The sequence below is a fragment of the Pezoporus flaviventris genome, unplaced genomic scaffold (genome assembly GCF_033815535.1).
Source record: "Pezoporus flaviventris isolate CSIRO_AGI_PZ_B2104156 unplaced genomic scaffold, CSIRO_AGI_Pfla_v1 ptg000006l, whole genome shotgun sequence".
In the NCBI taxonomy this organism is placed as follows: domain Eukaryota; kingdom Metazoa; phylum Chordata; class Aves; order Psittaciformes; family Psittacidae; genus Pezoporus; species Pezoporus flaviventris.
In genome coordinates this window covers 12584483-12612336 of record NW_026892554.1, presented here as the reverse complement: position 1 = coordinate 12612336, position 27854 = coordinate 12584483, and the positions used below count along the sequence as shown (strand labels likewise).

The 27854-nt window shown below is 36.0% G+C and overlaps 2 protein-coding genes across 5 annotated transcripts in view; one reads left to right on the top strand and one right to left on the bottom strand.

The window, feature by feature from the left end:
* The window catches only part of GLDN (gliomedin), a 99722-nt gene that overhangs the window by 36243 nt on the left and 35625 nt on the right, over positions 1-27854 (top strand). The window contains exon 1 of one of the 3 annotated variants that reach the window (XM_061446950.1): positions 6861-6915. The exons of the other annotated variants lie outside the window; for them this stretch is intronic. The gene's annotated coding sequence lies outside the window, so the exon portion shown is untranslated. Of the gene's footprint in view, positions 1-6860; positions 6916-27854 lie in introns of those variants that run through there. 3 annotated transcript variants of the gene reach the window in all.
* LOC133265971 (aromatase) lies at positions 947-23607 on the bottom strand. 2 transcript variants are annotated; one of them, XM_061446948.1, is made up of 10 exons: positions 23277-23607; positions 13621-13788; positions 12528-12678; positions 10256-10410; positions 8858-9034; positions 8034-8148; positions 6019-6133; positions 5202-5364; positions 3539-3780; positions 947-1374 (listed from the first exon to the last, which is right to left on the bottom strand). In XM_061446948.1, exons 1-10 carry the CDS (start codon positions 23410-23412, stop codon positions 1123-1125), a joined length of 1674 nt encoding a protein of 557 aa, XP_061302932.1. In that variant the 5' UTR covers positions 23413-23607; the 3' UTR covers positions 947-1122. The 2 variants fall into 2 exon arrangements, with proteins under 2 accessions (XP_061302932.1, XP_061302933.1); XM_061446949.1 differs by lacking the exon at positions 23277-23607 and adding an exon at positions 22420-22656.

Here is a 27854-nt window from a genome sequence, read left to right as displayed (position 1 = left end):
CTTAGAGTTCTTGTACAAATGAGAAGTGCTTGTCCAGTGAAGTGCCCTTTTTGGTGTTTTATGATACAGAATGAATAAGAATGAGATTTAACCTTTTTTTCTTTTTTTTTTTTTTTTTTTGGAGGGTGTGTGTGGGGAGAGGTTCTGTTTGGGCTTTTTTTGTGTTAGTTTGTTTTTCCTTCTCCCAAGAGCTCTAACAATTTTCTAGTTTAAAGGTTATGGAGATGGTAGAAGTAGAAGTTACGTTAGATATTCCAAAGGTTTATACCACTGTGTCACTGATGTGAGGTGGGAATTTTCTGTGTTTAACCAGAGGAGGTGAAGATGGGTGTTGCCCCTGGCTCCTGTGTAATACTAGTGGTAATTTTATATATCCATTATCTTATTCTCAGATGGTCTTTACCAGGATGTTTACAGATCTTCTCTAGCATACTCTATAGCACAATGTTGGCTTTTAAAAACAGTTATCTCAACTATTGTTTTTACCCAGTGCTCTGAAAATTATTATCCTCAGTAAAATCTGACACTGTAAGTCTTTGGTATCAAGCAGAATGGTATGACAGCAAAACACAGTAAAGAAAAACGTTTGAGTGACTTCGTATACAAACAGTTTTTGTAACTTAGATATGTCCTAAATATTTTAAACTGTTTCTTAGTCTTAAATTCAACTTTGATATTATTCATACAGATGTTTTCAAAAATAGATACTTAGAGCTTTTGCAATAGTCAAATACTGCTAGGTCCAGCTTCGGGGAGGTGAGGGAGAGGGGGACACGTGTAGTCCTGGAATTAAACATGCGTCAGGCTTGTTCTTTTGTTGACCCCCAAACCTTTTAACTTGCACTGTTTGAAAAGCAAAGCATAACATCATCTGAACTTGGTTTTAAAAAGTAGCCAGGAATCCTGCATATATTACTGCATCACCTACCAACAGGATTATTTTATTACTTTGAAGTTGTGGCCAGAACCTGGTTCTGCTGCGCAGGCAGAAAAAGTTGTCAGTGAAAATTGTAGCTATTTAGGGGCAACAAAATGTTTTACTCTATATCTTTGCCTGGAAATGATGTGTATTTCTTTGTTGCTATGACTGAGAAAGCCCTGTAACTTTACTGCTGATCCATTTTAGTCACCCTGGTTCTTGTTTGTGTTTCTTCTTGGTGTGAAAACCATCTCCAGCAGCGGTTGCCTTTCTATTGGGTGCATGGATAAGTCATTGTTTTTCTGGATGTTGTTAAGGCCTCTTCCTTTCATTGTCTGTACTCTGCAGCGTCTCAGAAGAGTCACCAGAATTGCTTTCATCATTACCATAGCAATAAACTTTCCTACACAGCCCCGAGGGCCAAATCCAAAGGGTTGGAAATAGCGTGAAGGAACCTGCACAGAATAACATGAGGAATAAACTTAAAGATGACTTTTTCTTCATAAAACTTGTGAAAATTATGATTGAAATTTGTAGTAGAAGAATTCTGAAAAACTTGTGGAAAGAATCTCTTAAGAGCAATTACTGCTTTCCTTTACAATGAACAACCCCTTCCACCCAGGTCAGATGAAAATAGAGACACACCTAGGAAAAGCATACCATTTGAAATGCTAAGATAGCAGTGACTGTAGGGTTAAGCAGTTGAATTCTCCCTGTGTGTTTCAGTCTGTTCGTCCTGTGAACTACAGGGATTTTTTCCACAAGCTGTGAAATAGAGTGAAGCTTTTTGCTCTTCAACCCATATTAAAGTTCATTAAAAACATTTTTCTCAGAAAATGTTTATTACAAAGCTCATAAATATCTGAGAAACAGGCTGATGCCTTGTCTAAAGAGAATGATAAAGCCCTGAACCTACTATAATTGTCACTGAAAAGCTAGTGTTCCTGAGAATTAATTTGTCATAAAATGTAATAGTAAAAATTTTATTTGATACCTAGCAGTGAGATAACACAAAATTATCTCCTGTCCTATCAGCTAAAATGTGAAATGCAGGGCTCCCAGAACTGTTGAAGAATGCACAGCCAGTTTCCTACTTCTGTTGACACTGAGTAGATCAGTTATCCAAAGCAGCCAACAGCATGAATAGTACTTACTGTTAATGATTTGCAAAGATAATTGTTCTAAGTAAGAAAAAGCAAGTCTGGCTATAAATAAATTCATTTCTTGATCTGTGTAGTTTTCTTTTAAAAAGTAAGATATTGGCTGTCTTCTGACTTCCTATTTAACCTAAGAATAGCGTAGAAAATTTTGCTTTATATTAAATTGTCTAGGAAAGTGTCCTTTTCTTCTCATTTTCAGACTGAAAAGTGTTCTCCCTTTAAAGTTTTTCAAATAAACTGGGCTGTACTTTTAAAAAAAAAGATAGGTAAATGCAAGTGTTTATAATACAGAGCAAGTACAGCAGCTGGCAGTACAGCACAATGGCAAATGCACAGCCTGGGAAAATGGAAAAATGTTTGGATTCCAACAATGCCCATCTTATCATAAATAATGGTGTGGGTTGTTATTCACTTAGAAAACCGTGTGAAAATTGTGCCTGCTAGAATAATTATGTGGCAAACAGAATGCATCAAGTCAGATAGAAAATGTGTGGTTAAACATTTGGTCAAGGGCAAATATTTTTAGAAGCAAAATGTACTTATAAAATGAGCAGGAAATCCATTTTGAAAGAAATACTTACAATGATAATAATGGGTAGCAAAATGGAAACAGTTCCCAGACAGTAGTTATTTCAATGAACTTAATCACTCTTTTCTTGAATTTTCTACTATGACTTTGTTCTTGATCTGTTGTTTTCAGTACTGAGTGCAGTGTTTGCTATGGGTAATCAAACAGGAGTTTAGAAAAGTTAACCAGGTCGTTTAGTGCTCATTTCTGTGTGTGGCATACATGGTACTCCAAGATGTTTGATAGGGTTGCACATAGGTAAAAAAATTCACATATTGCTTTTGATATCGGACTCGGTAATGTAGACTAAAGAAAATTCTCATTCTTTGGGGACTTAGAATATAACTTAAATGGGAATGCTGAGCTAAACTGGGACAGAGTTACTCAACATCTGCACTGCTGAGCTGGTTCAAATTTAGGATTTTAATTTTGGTCTATATATGTATTTTGATTTAGAATTTAAAAAAAATAGTTGCTAGATTCTCACTCTCTCAAGAATTACTATACTGCTTCATCTCTCCGGAGAATCCTCGCATGGCCTCAGTGTTTCGTGCTACTTGCATGGCTGTAGCTCCTGAAAGACTCTTTATTTTGTCTAGTGTTAGGGGATGTAATGGAAACTATGCGCGTCTTTGACAATTTTAATCAGAAATTTAAATTAAGATGTTTGGGAAAACTTTGGTTTTGATTTCATAATTATTTTTTAATTAAAAGGCACTTTGATAGGAAAATATCTGCCCAGCTTCAATAATAATGATGTACAGCTAACTAGGCACTTAGATGAAGGGAAAGCAGTTTTACGGTCACAAAGTTCCTGATCAAAATGAGAGGAAGAGACATTATCAATAAATAATACCCAATTTTCTATGAGAAATAAGATAAAAAACTTACATTTTTCTCAAAATTTTCAAGAGAAAACTCATTTGGCTTTGGGAAGAATTCAAGCTTATGCATACGTCCAATATTGAGAATAATGTTTGTCCCCTTTTTCACAGGATAGCCATCAATTACATCATCTTGTAAAGCTTTTCGCATGATCAAGTCCACAACTGGCTGGTACCTCATGCTCTCATAAATGAAATTCTCCACAACTTTTAAGTTCGGCATGTCATCACTCTGTATGTCTCTGTCACCTTGTGGAAGAACGCAAGTAGTAAAGATTTTGGTTAGGAATTTAATAGCTTCATTGTACAACTACAAAACATTTTTGGAAGGTTCTCAGGTCCTGAACTGCAGGAAGGATCCAACAGCTTCTAATAAGTTTTATGTAGTCTCACATGTTTTGGAAATCTGGTATATTGTTCGTCAGTGTAAACCCTAGTTCATCAATTTATTATCTTCTCACCTTCTTAAGATCAGTCTTTGTTTTGCTTTCTTGTCAGTGACAAAAGTCCTTCCCTGACTTGTATGGCTGAGAACAAGACACAACAAAGAAAACTTCTGAGAGCTGACAGCAAACAGAATCTGGGAATACTCTGCAGATAGGAGAGAACTTTATGGGGACCTGAGATTTTCGCCATGTGGTTGAGTTTGGCTGGATGTACAACAAGGTCCTACTGTGGACTGACTATTTCAGTTACTCTGAGTAACTTCCTCCCAGCTTGATGCCATCAGCAGCAGTGTCAGTGCCACAGTGGACTGCTAGTGGGAGCCTTACTTTAAGTTTCAAGCCACAAGCAGTTAAAGAACTACAGGGAAGTTTATGTACAGCGGTAGATTTCCAGCATACAAGGCAGCTTTACTACCTCAGTTTTGGCTTTTTTTTTCTTAAGGAAAAAGCAACAATATGCTACTGCCTTGGAAATCAAAACTATCAAAAGGAAATAGGAAAGATGAGTACTTAACTCTCACAAGGACAATAAAATAAGGCTTACTAAAAGAACCTTGTAAAAAGAGTAAAGGAGTTGTTACACATTTTTCAGTGTTTGACCAGAAGTAAATCTTGAGTAAGAATGGGTGAAATTAGATTCTATATTACTTCAGTGCAGGCTTTGAATGAAGTCTAGAGAAGGGGAAGAATGAAAATTTGGAGTATCTTGTGTTTTGAATAGTTAATAATCAGTACTTGGAAGCGACCAGTTTGCTATACAAATGGATGACAACAGAATATAATTTTAATTTTCTGTAATCTTTCCCTTCTGCAGTCATAGTGAAATATTAGGTAGGTTCTGGACATACACAGAGAAATATTGGTGAAGTGCTTGAAATTAGTGTCCCCTTTTGCTATTTCAAAGTAAATAGAAAATTTCAATTAAACCTACTGGGCTGAAACTTATGAGCACTGATTTTCTGTGCTGTCGCTGAGGATTAAATATAGCACATTCTTTCTAATAGATTGTCAGTTCTGATGATTCCGATTTGAAATTATCTCGTGAATTACTCATTTCCTTTCCTTTGACCTTGAATAGAATCTATTGCATAAAATGGTAATTCATGTATTTTACAGCAAATGCTTCTAAGAAAGCAGAATTCTCATCCTTTGAATACTCAAAATCTGATCACTGCTGAAGCAAAATTATATTCCCACATCACCGATTTTGCATCTCCTGCTTACCCATAACAGTTTCAATTTCTCTCATCATCTCCTCTTCCACTGTGGGGTGCTCTGCAATCAGTATTAGCATAAAGAAGAGAGTCACCGATAGAGTATCAGGAGCAGCAATCATCATCTCCAGCACACACTGGTTCACGTTCTCGGCAGTCAGATCCCCTCTGTTCTGAAAAAAAAATTGAAATTTTGGAGAAAGCATGGATTGCTGACCTCTGATACCAACAAAGGTCCCACAGCAATAGAATGGGAAGGGTCTAAAGTATCTGTTTTAAGCAAAAGTAAAAATCCTTACGGTCTTTCTATCTCACATTCATTTTTTTTTTTCCTTTGGAGAAAAACAGAAGCCTCATGTTTTGATGGGTATGTATTATCTTACTGAAAACAAGAGTTTGCTTTTAGCTTGTATTCTTACTGATTTCTTGCCTTTCCTCACAGTTGGTGAGCTGTCAGAGATTATGCAAGATAGAGTTTACGTAACATTTAGAGCCTTTGCAACAAAATGCAATAGATCAAGATAAACTACAAGGTTTAGGGAAAGAGTGGAGGACATTCAGGGACAGATGCATGAGTTTTTAAGGATGTTGTTTAAGCCATTAAAAAAAAAAAAAGAAAATATCAGAAAAGCACCTCTTCCCAAAAATGCAAGTATTCAATGTTTGAATCACTGTTAGGGACTCTACAGAACCAGGTAATTTCTATATCCCTCTCTGAAGACATGACTTCAGATAGAAATATAAAGTTTAAGTGTCAGTCTGTGTTGTTATTGCCAGGAATGTCAGAAAAATGAAAGTTAACCATATTTTGAGTACATTGCCAATACCTGTGCAAATATCAACTGGGATGCAAAATCCATGTGTTCATCCAGCTTTTCAACAGTGGAAAGCATTTGTCGTTTCTGTTCTATTAAGATTTCCATTGCTCCTTTCAGATCCTTGCTGAAAACAGATGAAATCCAACATATTGATAAATATTTGCAGACTTCTAGTGTGCGCTAGGGTATGACCAGAAGCATAGAGACTATACCAAGGAAAATATCTAAGGACAGCAGAAATGAAATATTCTGAAGAGTGGCTATTCAGCTCTCTGCAAACAGAATAATACTAAGGGAAGGTGTATTTTCTTCTTTATTATTAAATAATTGCTTACTGGTTTGGGCTAAAATCTTTTTATAGAATAGGCTGAAAAGGACGAAAATATGTCTGTATATGCTACTGACGGAGTTTTTAAAGATTTATAAACATTTCCAAAGAATTTGTTTATTTCCTTCTCTTTTATACTCTAGTTTATAAGCTAATAAAATGAACTTGGAGAACATGAGGAATAATTGTTAGAAAAATTGGACTATCTTGAAAGTAGGGTTGATCCAAATTATTCATATTTAAATAATACCGTGTCAACAGTTTGTATTTCAGAGGTGAAAACAAAGCAATGTCCAGCAGTTTTTTTATATTTGGGATTTTCAATTAGCAATAGATGTGTAAGCAATGCTTTTTAAAAAGTATTTTGAAAAGTTTTTGAATTAAATCCTCAGGCCTTCCCTTTGTGCTTGTTATTGTTGGGATAGAAAAATTTACTGGCTTTGAAGGGGTAAATAGATTTAAAACCTTAAACCTGGTAAAGTTGTTATTATTTCTAACATCTTCTAGGTATTAGAAATAGCAAGTAGTTCTTTTTGCAAACTTTATCAGAAGAATGTCAGAAGTCATCATGTCCAGAGGTAATTTTTTGCATTGTGTTAAGTCTAGTGATCTTTATAATTTTTATGCAATAGAAATTTATCAATAAGCCCATTTTAATGGGATTGCTTTTGAAACATAAATATTTGCCTGCAGGGGCTTCTAGTAATAACTGGGCCACCACAGTTAGCTATTATTAGAATCACAGGGTAAAGCACTATTAGTGCCATAATAAAACTAAGAAGCAAATGTTAGGGAAATGAAATCTTGTGTCTGGCTGGTAAGAGTTGTCAGTCATTTTAGACAAACCTCCATCTTTCCTTTAAAGACTTTATGTTAAGTAGCACTATCAAAACAATTTATTACACATGCTTTGTAGGTAGTAGTTTCTCTCACTAGATGGAATCCAAATCCAAAATGAACAAACTGGTTGCCAGCTCTTTTTATAGCCGGTCCTCTTGGCAGAAGATAGAGAATGGGATCATAAAAATAGAAAATGCACTTTGTATTTTTGAAAAGAGTAAGATGGCAAAATATATTTGTTCCTAAATAAGGATTAAAAAGATTTGTTCCTAAGGATTAAAAGGATTTGTTCCTAAATAAGGATTAAAAAAAAAAACCACCTTGAAATGGGTTATCATGCTGAATACCAGGTTTTAACTAAAAAATGAGTGGTTGCCTCAAAAATGTATGCTGAGGGAACCAGTAAATAGAATTATGTTTGATGATGAACTCTTCTGGGACAGTCATGGACATAGATGGTTTTCTTGTTTGGATGAGCTGCAGCTTACTATTTGACAGTCTTTAACTCAATGGCAAATGGTAACTTCACACCATATGATGACTTTTCAATGTCTGTTTTAACTTAACCTGTGGTTTCAATTTAATTTCACATTTCAGCTGGTATTAACTAATATTTTGGTGAGTAAAATAGGGCTAAATAGACAACTGCCTTAACTTGTCCCCTGAGAGAAGCACATTTAGCATTGTGGCAAATCTTGTTCTGATCCTATCTTACCTCTGCAGACATGGGACTTCCCCCAGTCACCTTTGCAAGTTTCACAATTTATCCTCAAAAAGTCAGAGGAAAACATCAGGGAAAATCTGAGTAGAAAGAAAGAATCCTATGCAAATGATTTGTAAAACTGCTGATACTTACGCTGCCTCTTCGTATTTCTTGCACAGCCAAGAAATCTTAAAAAAGAAGTCAGGCTTTAATAGAAGTGCTTGCCAAGCATCAAAGTAGTTTTGAATCTTGAGGACAATGGCGCTTTCTGAAAAGAAATGTTAACAAAAAGCAGTATAAAATACAAGCCTCAATAGTCAAATATCAAAATGCTTCAAAATAAAAATAGTAATAAGGCCCTGTTGCCTACTCTAAGTTCATGGGAATTTGATAAACAGTTGTTTTTAATGGTGGTAGAGAATATTAGAAAACATTTGTAGCACACTGTAGAAAAAGTATAGATCTTTGTAAAGACTCTTGGTAGCTAGCTAAAAGGAGACGGTTGTGTGTCAACCAAAGCCAAATGCCTTCCCACAGGGGAGCAGAACAACTCTTACAGCATGTTGAAATGGGTAATTGAACATCACAATGTTGTTTCTGTCACATGGGTTTGAGGCCAAAGAAATCGCAGAAGACAAACTGTCAGGCAAACTTTTCAAGGAAATAATTTAGTTTGATGGAAAGACTTCCTATTCTTATACGCATATAATATTGGTATTGCACCAGTTCAGTGCATGAAAAAAACTTCTCTAAATGGTAATATTTAAGGTGAGTGTGACAAGCTAATGTATATTTTTATTCATATAAGATTCTTTCTATAACTAAAATGACTCATTTATTTCAATTAATAATATGGTGATATTAAAGTCTGTTCTTGCTCTGTTTTCTGGAACAAAACTGGTGAGTGATGTCAGTGAGTTTTCCTTGGACATGCGTTTTAAAGCCACCATAAAGTATAAAAATAGAGCTGCTGGTACCATCCAAAGGAATCCCGAGAAAAAGCTTGTTAGATGTGTCAAGCATGATCCGTCTCATGAGATTCAACACATTGATGTTTCCTACTTCAGTGGTTACTTCCTCTAATTTGTCCAGGTGATTAATTGTTGATTCAACACAAATTGCTATCATGCGCACAAGACCAGGACCAGACAGAGCTGAAATACATGTGGAAAATGATCAAAAGATTGGTTAACTTTTGAACCTTCTTTATAATTAATCAATTGGCCATAAAGGTGTCAATACGATGTAAAACATGACCATGTGAGTGACTTGTTTACAGTCATTCTGAAACTCAGGGATTTATCATCTTACGAAAGAAAAATGTAAACATTTTGAGTTAAAATGGCAATGAACCTGAAGCCCAAACATGCCTTGCATCCTGCTACTTTATCTCACAAATTTAATGCTAGGTTCACACCACATTAATGGAAGATAATTTGCCTCAAGAACATTATTCAATACATGTTGAGAAGGATTGAATGTTTGTAACCAAGAAGAGGGGACGTCTGTTCTGTAAATAGAAAGGACTGGTAGTTCTAGGAATAAGTAGAAAAATAAATAAATGAAAAAATTCAAGTCATCTTCAACCAGTACAAAGTTGCTGATATTTTTCAATAGCAAAATCAAACAGAAAGGCCAAGTTTCATGGAGGACCACAGATATATCAATAAAAAAATACAGAAAATTTAAACCAGTGGATAATTGATTTCTACTAGGTTTGGCTTTATTTTTATTTTCAGATTCTGGAATCACTGTCGGGAACTACTGCAGTCTCAGCTGGTGAGACTCTTTTCTGAGCTGTGGAACTTGCAGCACAAGTGTGGTGGTTTTGTTAGGAAGGAGATGGTTCTAACTAGTTGCTGAAAATCTTCAGCATGTGGACAAGAGGAGTTAATGCAATTTCCTATTTGATTTCAACTTAGTGATGTTAATTAATTCTTTTTCTGTTACTACATTGACTCCTAGTATATGACAGGATTAATAAATAGATTTCCTGTGAAATTTTCTAAATTAATTTTGAAATGACAGCTTTTTTATTTTTTTCCCCAGTTAGAACTGAAGCTAGAGCTGGGATAGGAACACCCAGCAATATTTATGGAAGTGCAGTTGAGCTAATATACCTGCTGGACTTGAAATATAAAACATTTAAAAACACATCTTGTAGGTAGCATTAAATTGGATGAGATTAAAAATCTGTGAAACTATTTCAGAAGCATTTCAAGTAGCACACCAAGCAGGGTAAGTGTGAAAAAAGGTGCAATAAAATAATTCTATGGATATATAAAGAGAACTGATTTCTGTAATTTAAGTTTGCAAAGGACAAAGAGCATTTCAGAAGAGATAGTGATGCAGTGAATTAATGCACACTGATTTACCTTTGGTGAAAAAGGGTCGAATTTCTTTCCAGTGTGCTGGGTTGTTATTGAATATGATCCCATTTTCATACATGCCAATGCATTGTAATCCAAGCTTGCTCCCAAATCGAGAAACATAATGCCAGTGTTTCATTACATGGAACACACTTGAGGATCTAGGAAAGAAACAGAGGGAGAAAAAAGCCCAAACCAAAAATACTGCTTCATAGATTGTACACAGACCTTTCCTACTGTCATTCTATAGCTCTGAAGTAGACTTGCAATCTTAATTTAGTAGGACACATAATGCTTGACCTTAAATGTTGTTCCTTTCACATAATTAATAATCTTACTGAGAAATGCCTTCGAATTGTATATAAAGCAATCATGTATTCTGTTCAGATTTAAAACTATTTTTAAGTTAAAATGCAAATGGTTTAAAAAAATATTTCAATCTGAATAGTGTGTATATTCAAGCAATGACCAATGTCACATATTTCAGAAGATAAGGAGTAAGTATTTGACAATTGCTAATTTCATGATGATGTATATTAAATTACAGCTATAATTTTATAGCTATTTGGTCATTCCCAGACACATGCAGAAAGTATAAATACATATGTACCATTTAAATATGCAGCATCACAATATGATTATGTGTGTGGGATAAATATTCCTAGACATGTTAGGGAAATCAGTGATATATACGTTTCTTTTTACAGTTGACTAGGTTTATTTACACAGGCTGGCAAACAGATTGTAACCAGCATTATTGCTTTAAGATACAATTTCTTTTAAAGGGAGATAGCATTTTAGAAACAATGACATGGTAAAAACCTGATCAAATGAAATCCAAGAAAAAGAAAAACAGAATAGAGACTGAAATGAAACAATATCCTACTTTCTTTACCATGTGGCATATTCAATGGATCAAATCCCAGACTTCTTACATGGGTTTAATTTGTTTTTAGAGTGAAGCAGAGTACATATGACTTTTGCTGTTGACTTGGGCAGTGCTGGGTTTTTACCCTAGTTTTGCATGACTAGAAGTAAAGTTAATCTTAAAGGCTTTTTGAGCATTCAGGGTCATTATCTATATTTTCATGAGCATGAAAAGATGATGTTGAATTATGATAGCTGTGCTGAGGGCTGGAAAGGTGCAGGTTGCTCATTTTGCTTCCCTCTACATAGGAGACCCAAAGTAATGTTTTAAGGGAGGATTTTGACATATGACCTTGTATAAGCATATCTTCCCTACAAAACTATTTAATTAAGTCTTCCAAAAGACAACATCTGCTGTAACGCAGACTGCAAGTCTTTCTCCCTGTGCATTAGTATCTCAGTATGATTAGATTTCATGGTCAAAAGTCAGATGACATTGGGGAAAATAGTATGCTTCTACAAAATTCAGGTTATGTTTAGTTTTGCAGTGCATTAGTTGATATTTGCAATTCCTGTGTAGAATAAGAATGTAAATAGTTTTCTTGTCATGTTTACCTCTTTTTATTGAGGTAAAACCAGAGATGAAGCTGACTTGATTCACATGGCAAATCCTGTGACAGTCTTCTATACTATGGTGTCTTTCAAAAGCTTTTGAGTAGTGAAAGCTGAGTACAGATTGATTGACATTGCTAATAAAAAGTTTGTGATTCTTCATCAGTTACAAGTGATAATAATTTTTAATTTTTTGGGTTTGTTTTTCATGGCATAGCTCATTTGCACCCAGAAGATCCAGTGAAAGCATAAAGCAACTTTTAACTACAGCTAATAAAATGACAGACTGCAGTTATGTTTAATACTGTGTATAACTCAAGTCTGTGAGTTCTTATTAATTGGGTACATTGCTTATAATCCTATAACACTGCATTTGCTTAATTAACTTGCTGAATTGGGACTATAGTCTTCAAACATTACTCCCATTTTAAGGAGAAATTTAAGAACCCAGGGAAATTTGGCTTAATCCTGCATTGCATCACTCTAGCTTCCTGTATAATACATAATCCTAATGTTCAATGGAATAATAAGAGATGGTAAACATTTCTTATGGTTGAGCCACAGTGCTTAATCTTCCTTTCCACAAAGAAAATGAGAGAATTCCCATAGACTTCAACAGCAGGATCTTTAATGAAACAACAGATTAGGGAAAAGTCTGTGAACAGCAGGATGTAAAAGGTTGATGTTAGGATAATTTTTGAAAATAACTTCAATTTTACTTTAAGAAAAAGTTAGCAAAGAGGGTGTAAAAATATGAAAAAGCTCTTGATATTATTAAGGATAGAAAATGAGGATTTACTTGCTAATTATATATGTTTCTTCACCGCTGATCCAAACTCTCACAAATTCTCCATATGTCTTATTGTAGTAGTTGCAGGCATTACCTACTCCCATCCAAAGAAATCTCCCATGTGAAATGAGGGGACCGATTCCCATACAGTATCCTGGCCCTAAGAAATAGGGTAAGAAAAGTTTGGTCTCATAAGTGGTCACTGACAAGAATAAACCTCTGAGCATCACCCATTTGAAAGGAGCTTTTAGACATGACAGGCAAGGCCTGCATTGGGGAAACTTGCCCCTGCATTGTGCATACAACTAATGACATTCGTTACTTTGCACAATTTCAGACTGCTGCTTTGAGACTGCTTATGTTTTAGTTTTATGGTTACATATTAGAAAGAAGATACGACTAGAAAAAATGCATATGGTTTCTAAATTTTTAACAAATCCTTAACTTTTGAAGAGTTTTAGCATATTGAAGGATGTTTGGAGAGGATCTTCTCTCAGAATTTCATTCAGTTGCCTCTGCATTTGTTTAGGATTATTCTTGTCAAACACCTTTGTGAGATGTGTACACTGCTCTCATTCATGGAGTAATTGCATTGAATCTAATGAAATATAGGCTGAATCAGTAAGGTCTACCACAAACCCTCCACATTAAAGAAGGGGCCCTCAGAAAAGGAAAACACTTGGTGTTTTTCTGTTCTTTAGGGTCTTTGGTGCCAAACATGGAAAAATTTATTATCTACTAAAATCTGAACAATTTCCTAGATAAGGGTTTTATGTCTAGTAAAGATAATTTAGAAAACTTGAAACTTGGTGTATAAAAATAGTTTATAATGCACATGAAAATATGAACATCTAGAATTTGTAAAATGGTATGATATCTTTCTAGCATATACATAATAAATCAGAAAACTGAACATCATATACTTACATAGCCAAGCCAGGTTTATTATGGAAGTTCTGAGGTTAGAGTGAGCCTGATTTGTTTTATGAATTCTTTGAAAAACTGTATTATTGAAACTGACTCTCAGTAAGTTTTGTTGGCATGCAGTCATTACTCAGCATTACTTTCCCACTTACATTCAAGAAACAAAAAGGTAATTTACCTGGTATTGATGAAGCTTCTTCATGATTCCATATTAGAAACAGAAAGCACATGAGAATGAGTACGGGCACTGTGGCCACTGTCATCGTATCTGGTACAAGGCTCGTGATGTTGTAGTGCATTGGATTCAGAGTTTCCAGTACCATCTTTTCCAAGAGATCCTGCTTTTCTTTAGGGAGAGAGAAAGGGGAAAGAGGCAGAGTTTTTCAAAGCTTTCTATTTTCAAAGATAGATTCAGCTTCAGTTGGTACCTCTCAACCCCTTTGTAGGTCTTGTAAATGAGCAAATTAACACTTGAGGTAGCCTCACTTTATACTGAGAGTGACGACTGCCGCCTGGACTGCTTGCCAGGACAAGCTGCGTCACAAGTCAAAACAGACATGCAGCAGAGACACTCTTTTTGTTTGGACCATAACAAAGCTTTCCTGACCTTGATGTTGAAGCATAGTTTTGGATACTTTGGCTTACAGATCTCTTATCTCTGATACTGACTTGGCTGGCCGATACTGAGGTTTACTCCTTGAAATTTGGAACCAAAGCACAAGAAATTAAGCTTTTAGCACGTGTGGAAGCCTTGAATGAGTTAATTCACAAGCTTTTGTCTCTGTTAGCTTTTTTCTTCCTACATGCCTGTAGTGTCAGAGTCCTTGAATTTTCAGATTGACTACAGTAGTTTTTTATGATGCAACCCCAGGTTTTTGTTTGAAACAATGTGTTATGGTGGTGGAGTTTTTGTTTGGTTGGTTGTGGTTTTTTTTTCAATTGTCAACCTTTGTATATAATGTATTGTATTGCTCTATGGTTCTGCTAAATAATTTGAAAAATATAGTGTATGCCATGAAAAAAAAACCACCAAAAACAGAAAAAAAACCCCACAGAAAATGGGATCATGGAATTTCTGGTACCATATTTTTCCTGAGGTAGTAACGAGCACTTGGCACAGGATAAAAAACCCAAAGCAAATGGACAGGCCTGTTAATGCAGGAGTAGAAGGATTCCTTCAAAGTTGTTTTGCATGTTTTTGACTTAAATCATAAAATATGAGAGATGACTGTACCTGAGAAGGAAGATATTTTTCTGTCAATGATAGCTCACATACAATCATAGAATAGTTAGGGCTGGAAAGGACCTTAAGATCATCTAGTTCCAGCCCCCTGGCCGTGGGCAGGGGCACCTCACACTAAACCATGACACCTGGCCTTGGACACTGCCAGTGATGGAGTGTTTCCCACTTCTTTGGGCAACCTCTTCCAGCACCTCACCACCCTCACAGTAAAGAACTTCTTCCATATATCTGATCTGAACTTCCCCTGTTTAAGCTTAAACCCATTACCTCTTGTCCTGTCATTATAGTCTGTGACGAAGAGCCCCTCTCCATAACCACAGGCAGATTCTTGTTGAATCTGCACAGTAATTTAACAAAGCATCTTCTTACTTTTGCTCTGACAGTAATTAAGAATAGATTTGCTTTGGTCCTTGCAACAATAGCTCAAAATTGAAGGATGTGTCCACTTAATAGGAAGCTTTTCGTAAGTTTACTTTCAGCAAATGCTTTCTTGTTTATCTTGTGGTTTGGTCTCAGCTTGTAGAATAAAGTAGAGATTACTTTGTAGTAACTGTCAGTGTTATATTAAACTAAGCCAAGTATGTGATGGATGCTTTTTAAATAGTGAGAAGATTGGTAATTGTGGTCGAAGTAGAGAATCAATAGAGTACAGGAAAAACCCTGGGGAAGGGAGCAAGCAGTGGCTCAGAACTTTGCAAGTGCATGCAACAGTCCACGATTTTGGATGATTGCTACGCAAGGCTGCTGGTATTTTGATCCAAAATGACCATGACACAGTATGCCAGGTGACCATTTAGAAACATGTGTGATATTCCAGTAGCTAGCAGTTACACCTCTTGTGATATGTACATGGAGACTCTCTCCTGTCTTGTCTGTTGCATTGTCCTGAATGTTGTAAAAAATGTGTTTGTAATCACAAGCGTTTTTTAATCCTATAATGGGATTTACTAGTTTAACTGGTGTGCTGTTGTGCACTAATGAGGCTTGTCCAACAAGGAAAAACGCTGCCTGTAAATTTTCTTCAGTGCTCTTTATTACCACACCAAACATGTGCCTGTATGTCTATTTAAATACCTGTATTAGTTTCAGTGCCTTTCACATGAGCTTACAGCATTATTGAAGGAAATAACTACGCTTAGGGCACTTATTTTCATATTTTTTTTCTGCTTTCTCTCCAGATCTGGATGAACTTCATCTTTGTACTTCATTGCAATAGATAGGCTTTAATGTTTATTGGCTTTTGTTGTTTGTTTCGTCTCCAAGACATTCTGGTATGTCTGTACAGTACTTTCTCTGCCTCATATTCCCTATGAAGAGAAGTATTTAGGTGGTTATGCATTTGGTATGAAATAAAAACACCTATGTGTACAAACATGAATCCGTGAATATTACATCTGTAGGTTAAGCCCTGCTTAGAGTTCAAGGTACTGGTATGTTTGCATGGTGTACTTTGCAAGCATGAGTCTCCCCCTTTTATTTACTAAAAACTGACCCTGAGTTTTGATCTTGCTCAGTTCTTAGTTACTCACAGCTAAAGCTTATCTTTGCTTTGACAGAATTTTTTTAGTAAAGGAATAAAATATTTTTTGCTGTTATATGATATCCAATACATCAGTGCTGTTAAATTTATAATTTTTATATGCAGGATCATGTGCTCATGTAGGTAAAAGGTATTAAAGGCACTGTATTAAATCTAAGTCTTTTTTATGAGGCAAGTTCTTTGCCTCATTTCAATGAGTACGATCCAAGCACTTTCTGGGTTTGCATTTCTAATGCTTTTTTGTTTTAATTGCTAAAGCCAACCAGACCATGAAAAATTCACCTTAAAACTATTTCAACTGAACTGCTCATCTTGCTTGTACCCATTGTATTTTTTAAGACCTGTCCAATTGCTCTTGATAAAAACTCAGCCAAGTAAGTTAACACTGAATAGATTGCAGAAGTTTAGAAATGGAGCAAACCTAGAGTGCCCATTGTTCACAAATGAAGCTTTAATTGCTCTTTCTGATTTTATCTTGAAACCATAATTTTCCTTTCCGTGAAGCTGCTTGAGGTATATGTTTCATCAGAGGGATTTGTTCTGTTACTTATATAATAAAGGGGTGATTGAGACAGGGTGAAAAAGCTTTGAAAATCAGATTTTAAAAGAGAAAAGAGATTTATACTAAGGAGGTGCTTTTGTGACAAAATACAGGTGATGTGCACAGGCTGCCTGAGCTGACAAGAACTGTGGATCTTAACAGCTGGAAAATCATCTGCCAGCTGAGGGCCTTTAGATTCCTGGTCTGTACGTCTTTACTATAAAGCTCTGTGAGAAAATTCTAGGCTTTTAGATGTTTTCTTACAAAAAGTGGTATGATGGATTATGACAGTCCACAGGAAAGAAAAAAGTGCATATATGTAAAGGACAACTCCGTTTGACCCCTTTTATTCCAGTTAAAGCTTTGTACTTAATCATTGTGTCAATCATATTTTATAACTGGAGCTGAAAACTGCTCATGATTTTGAGCAGGCCCTCATGAAACAGTCTGAAAATTCCTGAAGAATCATTTTTGGTTCTTTTCTCTGTAGCAGTTCCTCTGTCAGGAGAGACACAGGGAAAAAGTGTGCTACTTGTTATAAATCCCCAAATGTTAGTGACCAATACTAGCAGCGTCCGAAGAAGTGACATAGGTTTATTTAAACAGTTTGGAAAAGTAAAATTTTAAATAGACTGATTTCACATTAAAATAAATCTATTGGCTTATATAAGTCCAGGAAGTCTTTATTTTTCCAGATAAAATGTTGTAGCCTTCCTCTCTTTCTAGAACATGGTTCCACATATTGTTTGTTTTCCCTCAGTTAAGACTGATGGTTTCATGCAGAATGTGAAGGTTCAGCCTTTTACACGTAAGTATGTAAACAGCTTTTGGTGTACATTCAACAACCAGAAGGCTACTGTCTAACTAGGTAAATAGTGATTTTTTTATATTTGTTCCATGGATGCTGCCTGATGTTGCAATAGTCCAGGAGGACTTAGACAAACTGGGGGCTTTTGGGATGAAAATAAATGAATTAATATTCTCCAAAGCTGTCTCTCAAGGACACCAGGGATTTTAATGGGGATTCAAATGACAAACCCTGTTTAGTTCTCTATCAGAGTGAACTCCCATGAAATGTGTGTAGTGTAGGGAGTGAATCATCACCAACTGTTTTGCTTGGCAGATCTGCTCCCATTGTGTCACGGTGTTTGCTAATGTTGATATGGCCTAAAAGGAACACGGTATCTTTTGAGAAATAAAATAGTTGGTTTTAATTAGTTTCAGACATGTAAGTGTCTTGCTGTACTGGTAGTAGAGCAGTTAACATAGGATGAGAACTGTCTCTGATTCTTAACTGCATGTCAGACTTGTGTAATGGAGCTTGTGCTGAAAGAGATCCACAGAGCTATTTTAACATTGCCTTTAAATTGTGGATTTTATTGCAAAGCCAGGCATTCTGTTCCCAGCTGTTGAGTAAGCAGTCATATGTGGAACTACTGTAAAATTGGTTGCATTTGTGTGGAACCTATTGTAAGAGCCATTAAGAAATAAATCTTTTTGTTACATAGTTACATTTCTTTTAAGCAATTAATTAATTTGAAGTGGATAATTATCCCCAGGTGTACAGCATACGTCACATAAACCTTGACACAGAGATTGTCTTGTTCCTTTGAAAGTCTGTGGGGTTTAAAGTCAAGAACAGATCAAAAGGCTCTTTTAAACTTGGGATTGCTTACTGCTCCTTCAAACTGCGCTGTGCAGTTATTCTGTAAGCATCAGATTGCGTTTTTACTCGGTGACACCCTAGAAATTGCTCTCTGATACTCTGTGGCCTTTTCTAATGCTGTAATTTTTCAGGATGGAACGGGGATGTCACTGAGAGATTTGTATCACGATTTAGTGGTCATCTGATGTTGCGTTAGTCTTGTTGTGACGTTCTTTGACTATAATATTTTTTTGTTCTTATTCATTTTTCACTTGCTCTGAATCCATGCTTTAGTGAGCTGATCCTTTGGTCCTGAAGATATCTGTCTTCTTATAGATGTTTTCATTTGCAATCACAACGTGCAGAGCAGCATTTTAAAGTTGGATGTTTATACTACTCTGCTTCTGAAAGCACTCTGACTTGTTTTAGGTCTGTTTCCTACTTTTAATTCAATCCTTTGCAACTCAAAAAAAAAAAAAGATGTTTGTGGTAGATGTGAACGTTAGAGAATGAATGCACTGTGTATAGTTATCTTTCTCAGACATTTCTAGCGTTTGAGTCAGTGGGCTAGAATTTGTGTAGTTGTAGAGGTGTATAATACCAAAGTGCTAAGGAAATGTATTCTAGCAGGGTTCAATGATTATTATAGCCTTGTAGAACAATCCCGTACCACTTGCTTACTATGAAATCCGATCTAGATGGCACTTAGAATTTTATCTGTTGTTTAGGTTAGAGGAGGAGGAAGAGGGGAAGGAAGGGGTGACAGCTTTCAGCAGAAGCTTAGAAGTGGGAGTTTAATAATGGTAATCCTGGTGATCTAAAAGGGCTTTTCACAAGTAAAGGAGGAGGTGGGAGCCTAAAGTTGTGTCAGAGGGCAGGTGAGACGGAAGTGCAGAAATATCCATGACTATGCAGTTGTCCTGAGTTGAAAAAATGTCTGTACTGTAGGTAAAAAAAATTGTTAGATTTGATGGTGCTGCTATTATTTGGAATTGCAATTGTCTTCATTTTAGTTGAGCCTTCTTATGACATTGTTCTCTTGTTTCACAGCTGGATAGGATCTATCCCTTGAGTATGTTTCTGGTTTTTTTTTAAGTTCTGTCAGCTGCATTCAGTATCACTTCTAAAATGCTATTGAATACTTGTTATATGTTAATGGTGGCCACCAGTGGCTCATACACAACTGTAAACAACAGTGGGTTTTTCTTATCTCCCTCAGTGGCCACAGAACTCAACTTCTTGTCACCCCTCTTACTTAGTGTACTGTAAGCTTTCAAGGTGCAGTCCTGTTGTAAATGCTGACATTCCTATTGTTTGGAGTCTGTTTGCGCAGTTAATTTTCTGAGCACTAACTTGTACCAGCATGTGTGTGAAACTTAACTGGCCAATGCAAGTTGAACCCACTAACAGGGAAATAAATACATTAAAAGTATCTTCTATGACTGTAGGACTCTATTTGAATATTACTGTTTGGATAACTGTAGTAAAGGCAGTGCATCTTTTCTGTGCCTTTACATGGTGGTACAGCCTTCATCTTGTGAACTTAAGGCATCTTTGTGCCTACCGTTCCAGGTCATCTACTGAGATGTGTTTTGGGTTAAATTAGAATTTGTAACAGGGATTCATTTATACACACATTTAGGTTTCATGGAGGAGCTGTTTGAAGCCATTGTAATGAACCTGGAGCGGTAATTTCTGCAAGGTGATGGTCAAATACATGTCCTACAGGCTGCTCTTCTCCTTAGGTTTTATGTAAGTGATTTTTCTGGTACTATGGAGCTCCAAGTCTTGCCTTTAAACGTTGCAAAGAAGTTACTGGATCATTTTAGTGATCCTTAATGCCCAAGATCTGATGTTTCTGACATATAACCAAGTACCATCCAAGATGATGAGTTATTGCTGAAGTGGCTAAATAAGCTTTTTATGTTGCTGTTGATCTTAGAGCTTAGTGAGCTACCAAAATAGAGCATATATAATATATTGTCAAGTCAGTTTGGGTGTTGTCTTTGGGACTAGTCAGTGAAAGTTCTGATATTATGAAAGTCTTGATTCAGATGTATCATTCTAGAAATGTCTAGTTTAGATGTCTAAATTGATCTTCAGAGGATGAATATTCACATCCTGAAATACCACTTTCCACTGGAGTGTTAAGCCTTCAAAATAACCAACAGTTTGTAAAACCATGATTGCCTGTAGTGAGCAAGACTTGGAGTGAAAAACCTGTAACTAAAAATCTGTAGTCATTTCTCTCCTTTCTGATCAGTGTCCATACTATTTTCTTGCAGCTACTTGTACATGATGGATATGTGAGGCAAGGTACTCTGTGTGCTTCCCAAGTAACTGTACAATAAGGGGGTTTGCTTTCTGAACAGTCTGTAATTATATGGTTATTCTTCTTTCACAAGAATGGTGATCTGAAATTCGAACTTGGACTATGCCCTATTCTGAGGTTTTAATTGCAGTCTGGTGTATGATTTGGAAAAATAACTTGCCAGTTTAGTACCATTCACAAAAGGTCTCATTGTTGCTTAGGAACCAACATAATGTCCATGAAAAGTACTATCCATGTTAGATAGTAAAAAGCTTTCATCTGAAACATATATCTGTTCTGCTTCAGGAGAGGTATCGGTGCTTGTAAGCCATCAAAAAATGCTATGGAGATATGCAACCTTCTGCAGTATTGGTAAACATATACTGCATGTCTATCTCAGTGTTTCCTTAGAACAACATCAGCTCTGATTAACTCAAAACTAACCAGAAAACAAATTGTGGGGAGAGAGCTGAAACTTCTCTCTAACATGTTTTTTATCAGACTTCCTTCTTATGAGTATGGCAAAGCACACCTGTATGAGGAAGTTTTCTGTATGTAGTTACTATGACTTTGCTAGTACTATAGGGTTGGTGGTTTTGTTTCTAATTTGGCTAATACAAGGCAGCTCTCTCTGCCGCAATTGTGCCTTTGCTGTAGTATTTGTCATTGCTAGCAAATACTTTGACCAACTTCAGCAGAAGTTAGTTGACACAGAAGGGACCACTATATAAGAAATGTAAATTCTATCAAAGTGTGTAAATTAACCCAGAAACAAATTTATCTGGGTATTTGAAAAAACAACACCAAAGAAGAATGCATGACTATGCTCATTTCCTGAAAAATGCTAATTTCCCGAAAATTATTTTATTAATCAGAAATTATTACTAACTAAGATGTAGTAGCCTAAAGAAAGATAACCCTTTTTCACAGCAAGCATCAACTAAGAGGGATCAAGCTATGATAGAATTAAAAGATTATCTGGGTCAGTTCCAGACTTGTTCTACCTGATGAACTTTTTCTAACATCACTCATGATCCATGTTTTCCTGCTGTAAAAATGATGCTTGGAAATGTTGGTTTGTCCAAATTCACTCATTTTCCAACTAATTCTGCATTGCTTTACATCATCAACAGTTGGCAGTGTCCATTCTATGCTATGAATTCTACCCTAACTTTGTCATGGTCACATCCTTTGCATGAAATGTAGTGAATGGAACAAAATCCACTTTAGAGTAGCTGGAATGAAATCGGAGACCACAGAAACACTGAACAGGTTAGATTTATTTTTTTTTTTTAAATCAGTGGAATCTGTATCTATAAAACCTAAAAAGTTTCCTTATTTCTTGATGTAATATAAAACAGTTTGACAGGGTGAATGAAGAGAGCACTTTCTAAGGAGGACTATTCTGCAAGACCATATTGCCATTTTTTAAAAGAAGAAACTTTGTAGGATACTTACAAATTATACAACACATTATTGCCATTATAATGCCAAGAATTTGTTTTAAGACCTGCATATATTTTACTAAGACCCCCCCCCTTCATTTAGGTAGTGACAACATATAATTTACACAGTTAATTACAGTAACTCACATCAAAGCAGCTCCAGAAGGTATACTTCCCACTCAAAAAACATTTCAATAATGTCCTACTCACACTGTTTGAAGAATAATGGTCAAATACGAATAAAAATTTTACCTGTGTTCTCTTGTTATTTCTCAGTTTTTACCAGCGAAGAGTGCTATCTTTGTTACTGATGTGCTCCTTTTGAAGATCTGAATAGGTTTTCTGGTGATCACTCTCTGTGGCATCTTTTATGCAGGTGCTTCTTGTTGCTAAGAGATCAGTTGCTTAGAGATGGAAGTTTGTTTTTTTTTTTTGTAATAGATCAGGGGGCATTGCTATTGAAAAGAAAATTTTGTAATTTCACCTCTAGAGCTCAATGTATCTCTGCAAAATAGCCAGTGACAGAAGTGTACCTGCCTAATGCAGATTAGAATTGTAACTGGAGAGTAAACCGGAAAAATAAACAAAGTTTATAATTAGGTTCACTGGCTCTGAGAATTCAGGTTTGTCATTTAGCTGCGAGGTGCAACTAGAAGAAATGTTAATTCTTTGCCTAGCATATCTAAATGCATTTTTGTTTTCCAACAGAAAGGAAGAGAAGTCCAAAACTTTTCTCTAAAATTGAGATGCACAGTGCTGTTGATAAACTCTTTTTAAGATGCAGTCCTGCACTGACATTGGAAAGGTCTTACTGACTGTCTTACGTATTTTTGTATGTAGCTTCATTTATATTCCCAGTAGGTTTGTTACTGTGAAATTACTTTGCAAGCTAAAGGCTTGTGCTTTTTGATCCTTCTCTTTTTTGCTGTAGCCTTGGCCAACTTGAACAAACTTCATTTACGAAAATCCAAATATTTTCAAGGACTGCATCAAGTAATTACAGGAATCATAGAAATAATGACCAGAGGTCTATAGGAAAAGACAATGCTGTTATTAAAAGATGAGAATTACACAGGAGTATGAATAAGGTACTTGCGCCTGTTACTTACTGTTTTGAAACAGCAAAAGAAATCCAGATTTCCTGAATTTCTGCTGTGGGAAATCTTTTGCTGATTTGGCTGCCTCTTCTATAAATACACCCCTATGAGTCCAAAGAGACTGCTTTATGAAATAGATCAGAAACATCTTTTTTGCTTATTGCTCTCAAGTTTAGAAAATCCAGTCACTTGAGTCTGTTTTCAGCAAGGCCATGTTATGTCCTGTGGCAGGAAGACGTTCTGCATCCTTGTCTTTCACTATCAAGCACAAATGTAAAAGATTCCCATAAAATGATTTCATTCTTCTTTTTCCAAATTTACTCAATGCTTCTGTATTAGCATTTAAAAAGAATAAATAAAACAAATTAGAGTACTTATAATAAGAAAACCCAGCTAATGGGTAAAAGGGTCTTATATCTGAAGGACTACGATCTCATGATCTCACTTGCAACAGAAGTTATTTAACAGTTACATACAATAGGTCTAGTGATGAAATATTTTTAAGTCAGTGAAGGATGGGAGAGGCCTAGAATTTTATTGAATGTTCAGTTTATCTCTTTTGAGAAGCCTTTCCTAAAGTCAGTCAGCCAATAAATAAATAATGCAGACAGTTTGGGGAGAATAAGGACTGAATTCATGTGGAAATGCTTCCGGCATTACCGCAACCTCATTAAAGATACACAGCTTACAAAACCAGAAGCCAGCATAATTTCAGTCTGAGAACGGAACTCTTTTGTTCTTCTTCCACGTGCACACACTCTTCCATATCTGTTTATTATGCATAGACTTGTTCGCAGTAAAAGCAGAAATGGGCAGAACTTTGGTGAACAATTCTGTTGTGTCCTGTGTTTAGAGCTTGTCACAGTAATGGTTAAAGCCTGTTGTATAATATCTGATGTTTTGAAAGCACTGAAATTACTTTGGTTTATTCCAAAGAGAGGTGATAGCTGGTTTTAATTTTTTAAGCCTACCTAAAGTTGTGGGGGAAGTCATGCATGAATATTTTCTAACAAGCCAGCTGTATGTTTTTGCTGCCTGTAGACTGGGATATTTACATTTTGGAAGAAATATATTGTTATCCTAGTTTTGGTCCATTTCATGGTATATTTCTCATAGGTTGTTAATGTGGGCAAACTAATATAAATGATCAGTTCTGAAGTCGATGGATAATTGTTTCATGTATGTCACACTCAGCTGCTGAGAAGAAGCTTCTGTTGAACTGTGCTTGCTAGTTTTTTCATGTTTTTCTTTGCGTTCCCCACATATTTTTATTAAAGGTCAAAGTCGGCATTTGTTGCCACTGCAAACACCTCATTGCTTTTGTGTTCTGCTTAAGATATAAAGGGAAATTACGATAACTCCAACCTTTGTGTTTGCAGCTGTCACTTGCTGACTTTGGAGATGGTATATTGTTTTATAGGTGTTAGCTCAGGCTGTAGTATTAGTATTATTCATATTAGTAGTATTAATAACATGGCTATTGGAAAAAGAGCTCTGGGATGCATTACTTTTGTTATTGCTGAATTGCAATTAAAAGAAATCTTAGTTTAATTTGGAAGCATCTATACCCTTAGTTATGCTTTATTATACATGCAAATGGTAAGAATTAAACTACCTAGCTATTTATATTATTTTTAAAAGTCTCAGAATAAAGTTTGGTAAAATAGGAAATTAATATAAGGAATGTGAAACCAACAAATTTCTTTGTCAGCATGTGTTGCTTGAAGTTTAGGGGTGTCCAAGGATGATCTGGCCAGTTTCCCACACAAACACATTTTGCTTCCTTGCTCCATGATAATTTATTTACTCAAAAGTGCTAATTTCTAAAAATGAAAGATCTGCTAAAGTGTTTTTGGAGCTGCTGCTTCTTTCAGTGCTATGTATCTATTTACTGATACAAAGAATTTGTGCATGAATCCTACCGAATTCAGGGGCAAGAAGCCAGTTGAATTGGTCATGAAGATATCACAAAAGTGGTTAAATAACGTGAAAACACTTGTTTATAGTTAAACTAGGTTTTGTAAAGACTGCTTTTTGTGGGATATATCTTTAAATCAAATGTTATTCTCATATGCCAGAGAAAATGTATTTAAGTTCTTTCATGCCAAAGAATTCCCAGAACTTTGTATAATGAAACCAGAATAATGGGACTTGTTGTTCACTACAAAGATCTGTGGTTGAATACTACAAATTCTTCAAGCCTGAGTAGGCATTCACTGAATTAACAAAGTTCTTTTTTATACCATTAAAAATAACGCAGAGTTTTTTTTTCCTAAATATTTTACAGTAGACTTCTGGGGAAAAAGGATGCAAAATGCTCTTGATAGTTGAGCAGAAGGGTAGCCAACCCTGTAAGCCAACCCAGTTGCTCATGTGATAAAATTGATTACAGTTTTAGTAATAAGGGCTTGAATTGGAGATCACAATTTTTCTTCTATGCATAGCTTTAGAAGATTTATGTAGCTTGCAGTTCTAACACCAAGCTAGTTTGGCAATTCTGTGTCTGAAATCTTTGCAACTCACATTTTAGGATATATTCCAAACCCCTCAAACTTTAGAGGTTGTTAGAAAGTGTTCTGTGTGGATGTTTAACATTTAGAGATGCCCAGAGCAGCTGTGAGAGCCTCATTCCTGGCAGTGTTCAAAGTCAGGTTGGACAGGGCTTGGAGCAGCCTGGCCTAGTGGAAGGCATCCCTGCCTGTGGCAGGGGTTGATACTCGATGGTCTTTAAGATCCCTTCCAACCCAAACAATTCTGTGATTCTAGAGTGTCATGGAGGCCTCTCCTTTTCAGTGAAGTACGTTTGCTGTTATTCTGAATGTTGGAAAATAAAGGAAATTAATTTTATTTATTAATTTGCGGCATTGTTTATTTTTTAGTGCTGGGTGAACAGAGTAATGAAGGCAAAAGATACACATATTTTAAAGCAAAATGTTGTTTTTAGGGAATTCCATTTCTCTCAGTAAACTCTAAAATCCCTGGGCAGGATCTGTGAAAAAGAATTAGGATGCCTGAATCCAGACTTCTTTGTGTGGTAACTTACTATAGATCAGGAAATATATTACTTCAACCCACAAGATGAATTCCTGAGAGTAAGAGAAAGTTATGCAGTGGGAAGCCAGAAGAGTTCCTCTCGTTTCATCAAATTGATCAAAATCAAACCATCTGCTTTAATGTTGGTGAAGAAATTCGACTGGAAAACGTTCTTGGTGGAATCTCTCTGCTTGGCTTACTAAACTAGCTGTGAGCGAGTCACTTGTAATCACCTCCTTTCTGGCCTCTGGGCAAAGCTTTTTGGTGGGACTCTAGAAAATGATTTTTTTTAATATAATTTAATTAAGAATTAAAAAATTGAAAAAGGAAAATAATCACAGGTGGGCAAGTTCCACTTTTCATGTGTTCTACCTCAACTAGACACAATAGATTTGGTGTGTGTGGTGATTGTTAATCTAATTTTTAAGGTAGACTACTTTTATTTTACTACAATTGGCAGACTGTATAATCATGGCTAGCAAAGAATGGGCTAGATATATGCATAAGCCGCTTGTTTCTGCTCTCTCCATGGAAATATAGTTGTTTCCATAACATGTCAGCCAAAACTGCTTTCTGCCTTTTATGTTTCTATTTTGCATTTAAAAGGGTTAGAAAAAACCCTGGTTCAGCCAAAAAAATTGGATAAATATGCATCTTTTTGTTCCCCTTGAAGAATAATTAATAGCAGATGAAACAATCCTAGGTTTCTCTGCTGCCCACTGGGTAATCTGCATCCACTGTGGCATGGAAAGATGGCTATATTGGAACAAGAGGCAATCCAGAACCTATTCCATTTTGCTCCCTGATCTGATGAAGCTGCTCTATACAGTGGTGGGTTCTGTGACATGTAAAATCATCCTAGACACACCACATTTTTCTCGGGTAACATCTGTTCCTGTGCAAAGGAGGAGTCTGAGGTTCATTTCTACTTTAATTTTTCTGTCATTCTATTCATCTGACAACTTCCCAGCCGCTTTTTTGGTCCCAGTCCAACCTATCTCAACCTTATAGCAGTGACATTGAGATAAAGGGTTTTTGAGATCCCATTTTTCTGTCATCCATAATTCAAGAATCTACTTAGTCAATAATTTTGACTATCATCTGCTCAGTCTTCTTTAACTGGCAAAGAAGAAATTCCTGCATAAGCTTGCTGTAACACTGCTGTGCATAACAGCTACACATCTGTGGCGGCTGCTACTCTGTTAATACATTATATGTAAAAATCTAAATGTTTGTGTGTTCAGTCTGGCCTTAAGTAGGCCTTCCACATACCTCCACTAGCTGCAGGATGCTTCCCCAAACCTCTCCTTGCTGAAAATTGTTTAGAAATGTTTAAGGAGTACCAAAAGAAAGAAAAGCTTTTGGAGATGCTTGCTATATCATTGGGTACAAAACAGTCAATAAGTGCCTCTTGAAATCCCTTCTGTCTGTACTGCCTGAGATAGGTTCAAATCTTCAGAATTGTCACTTCTGGGGACTTGAGGTTTGGTGTTTGTTGAGGTTTTTTGTTGTTTATGTTGCTGATGGAAAGAGCTTTATAAAAGAAGTTCTGTGTGG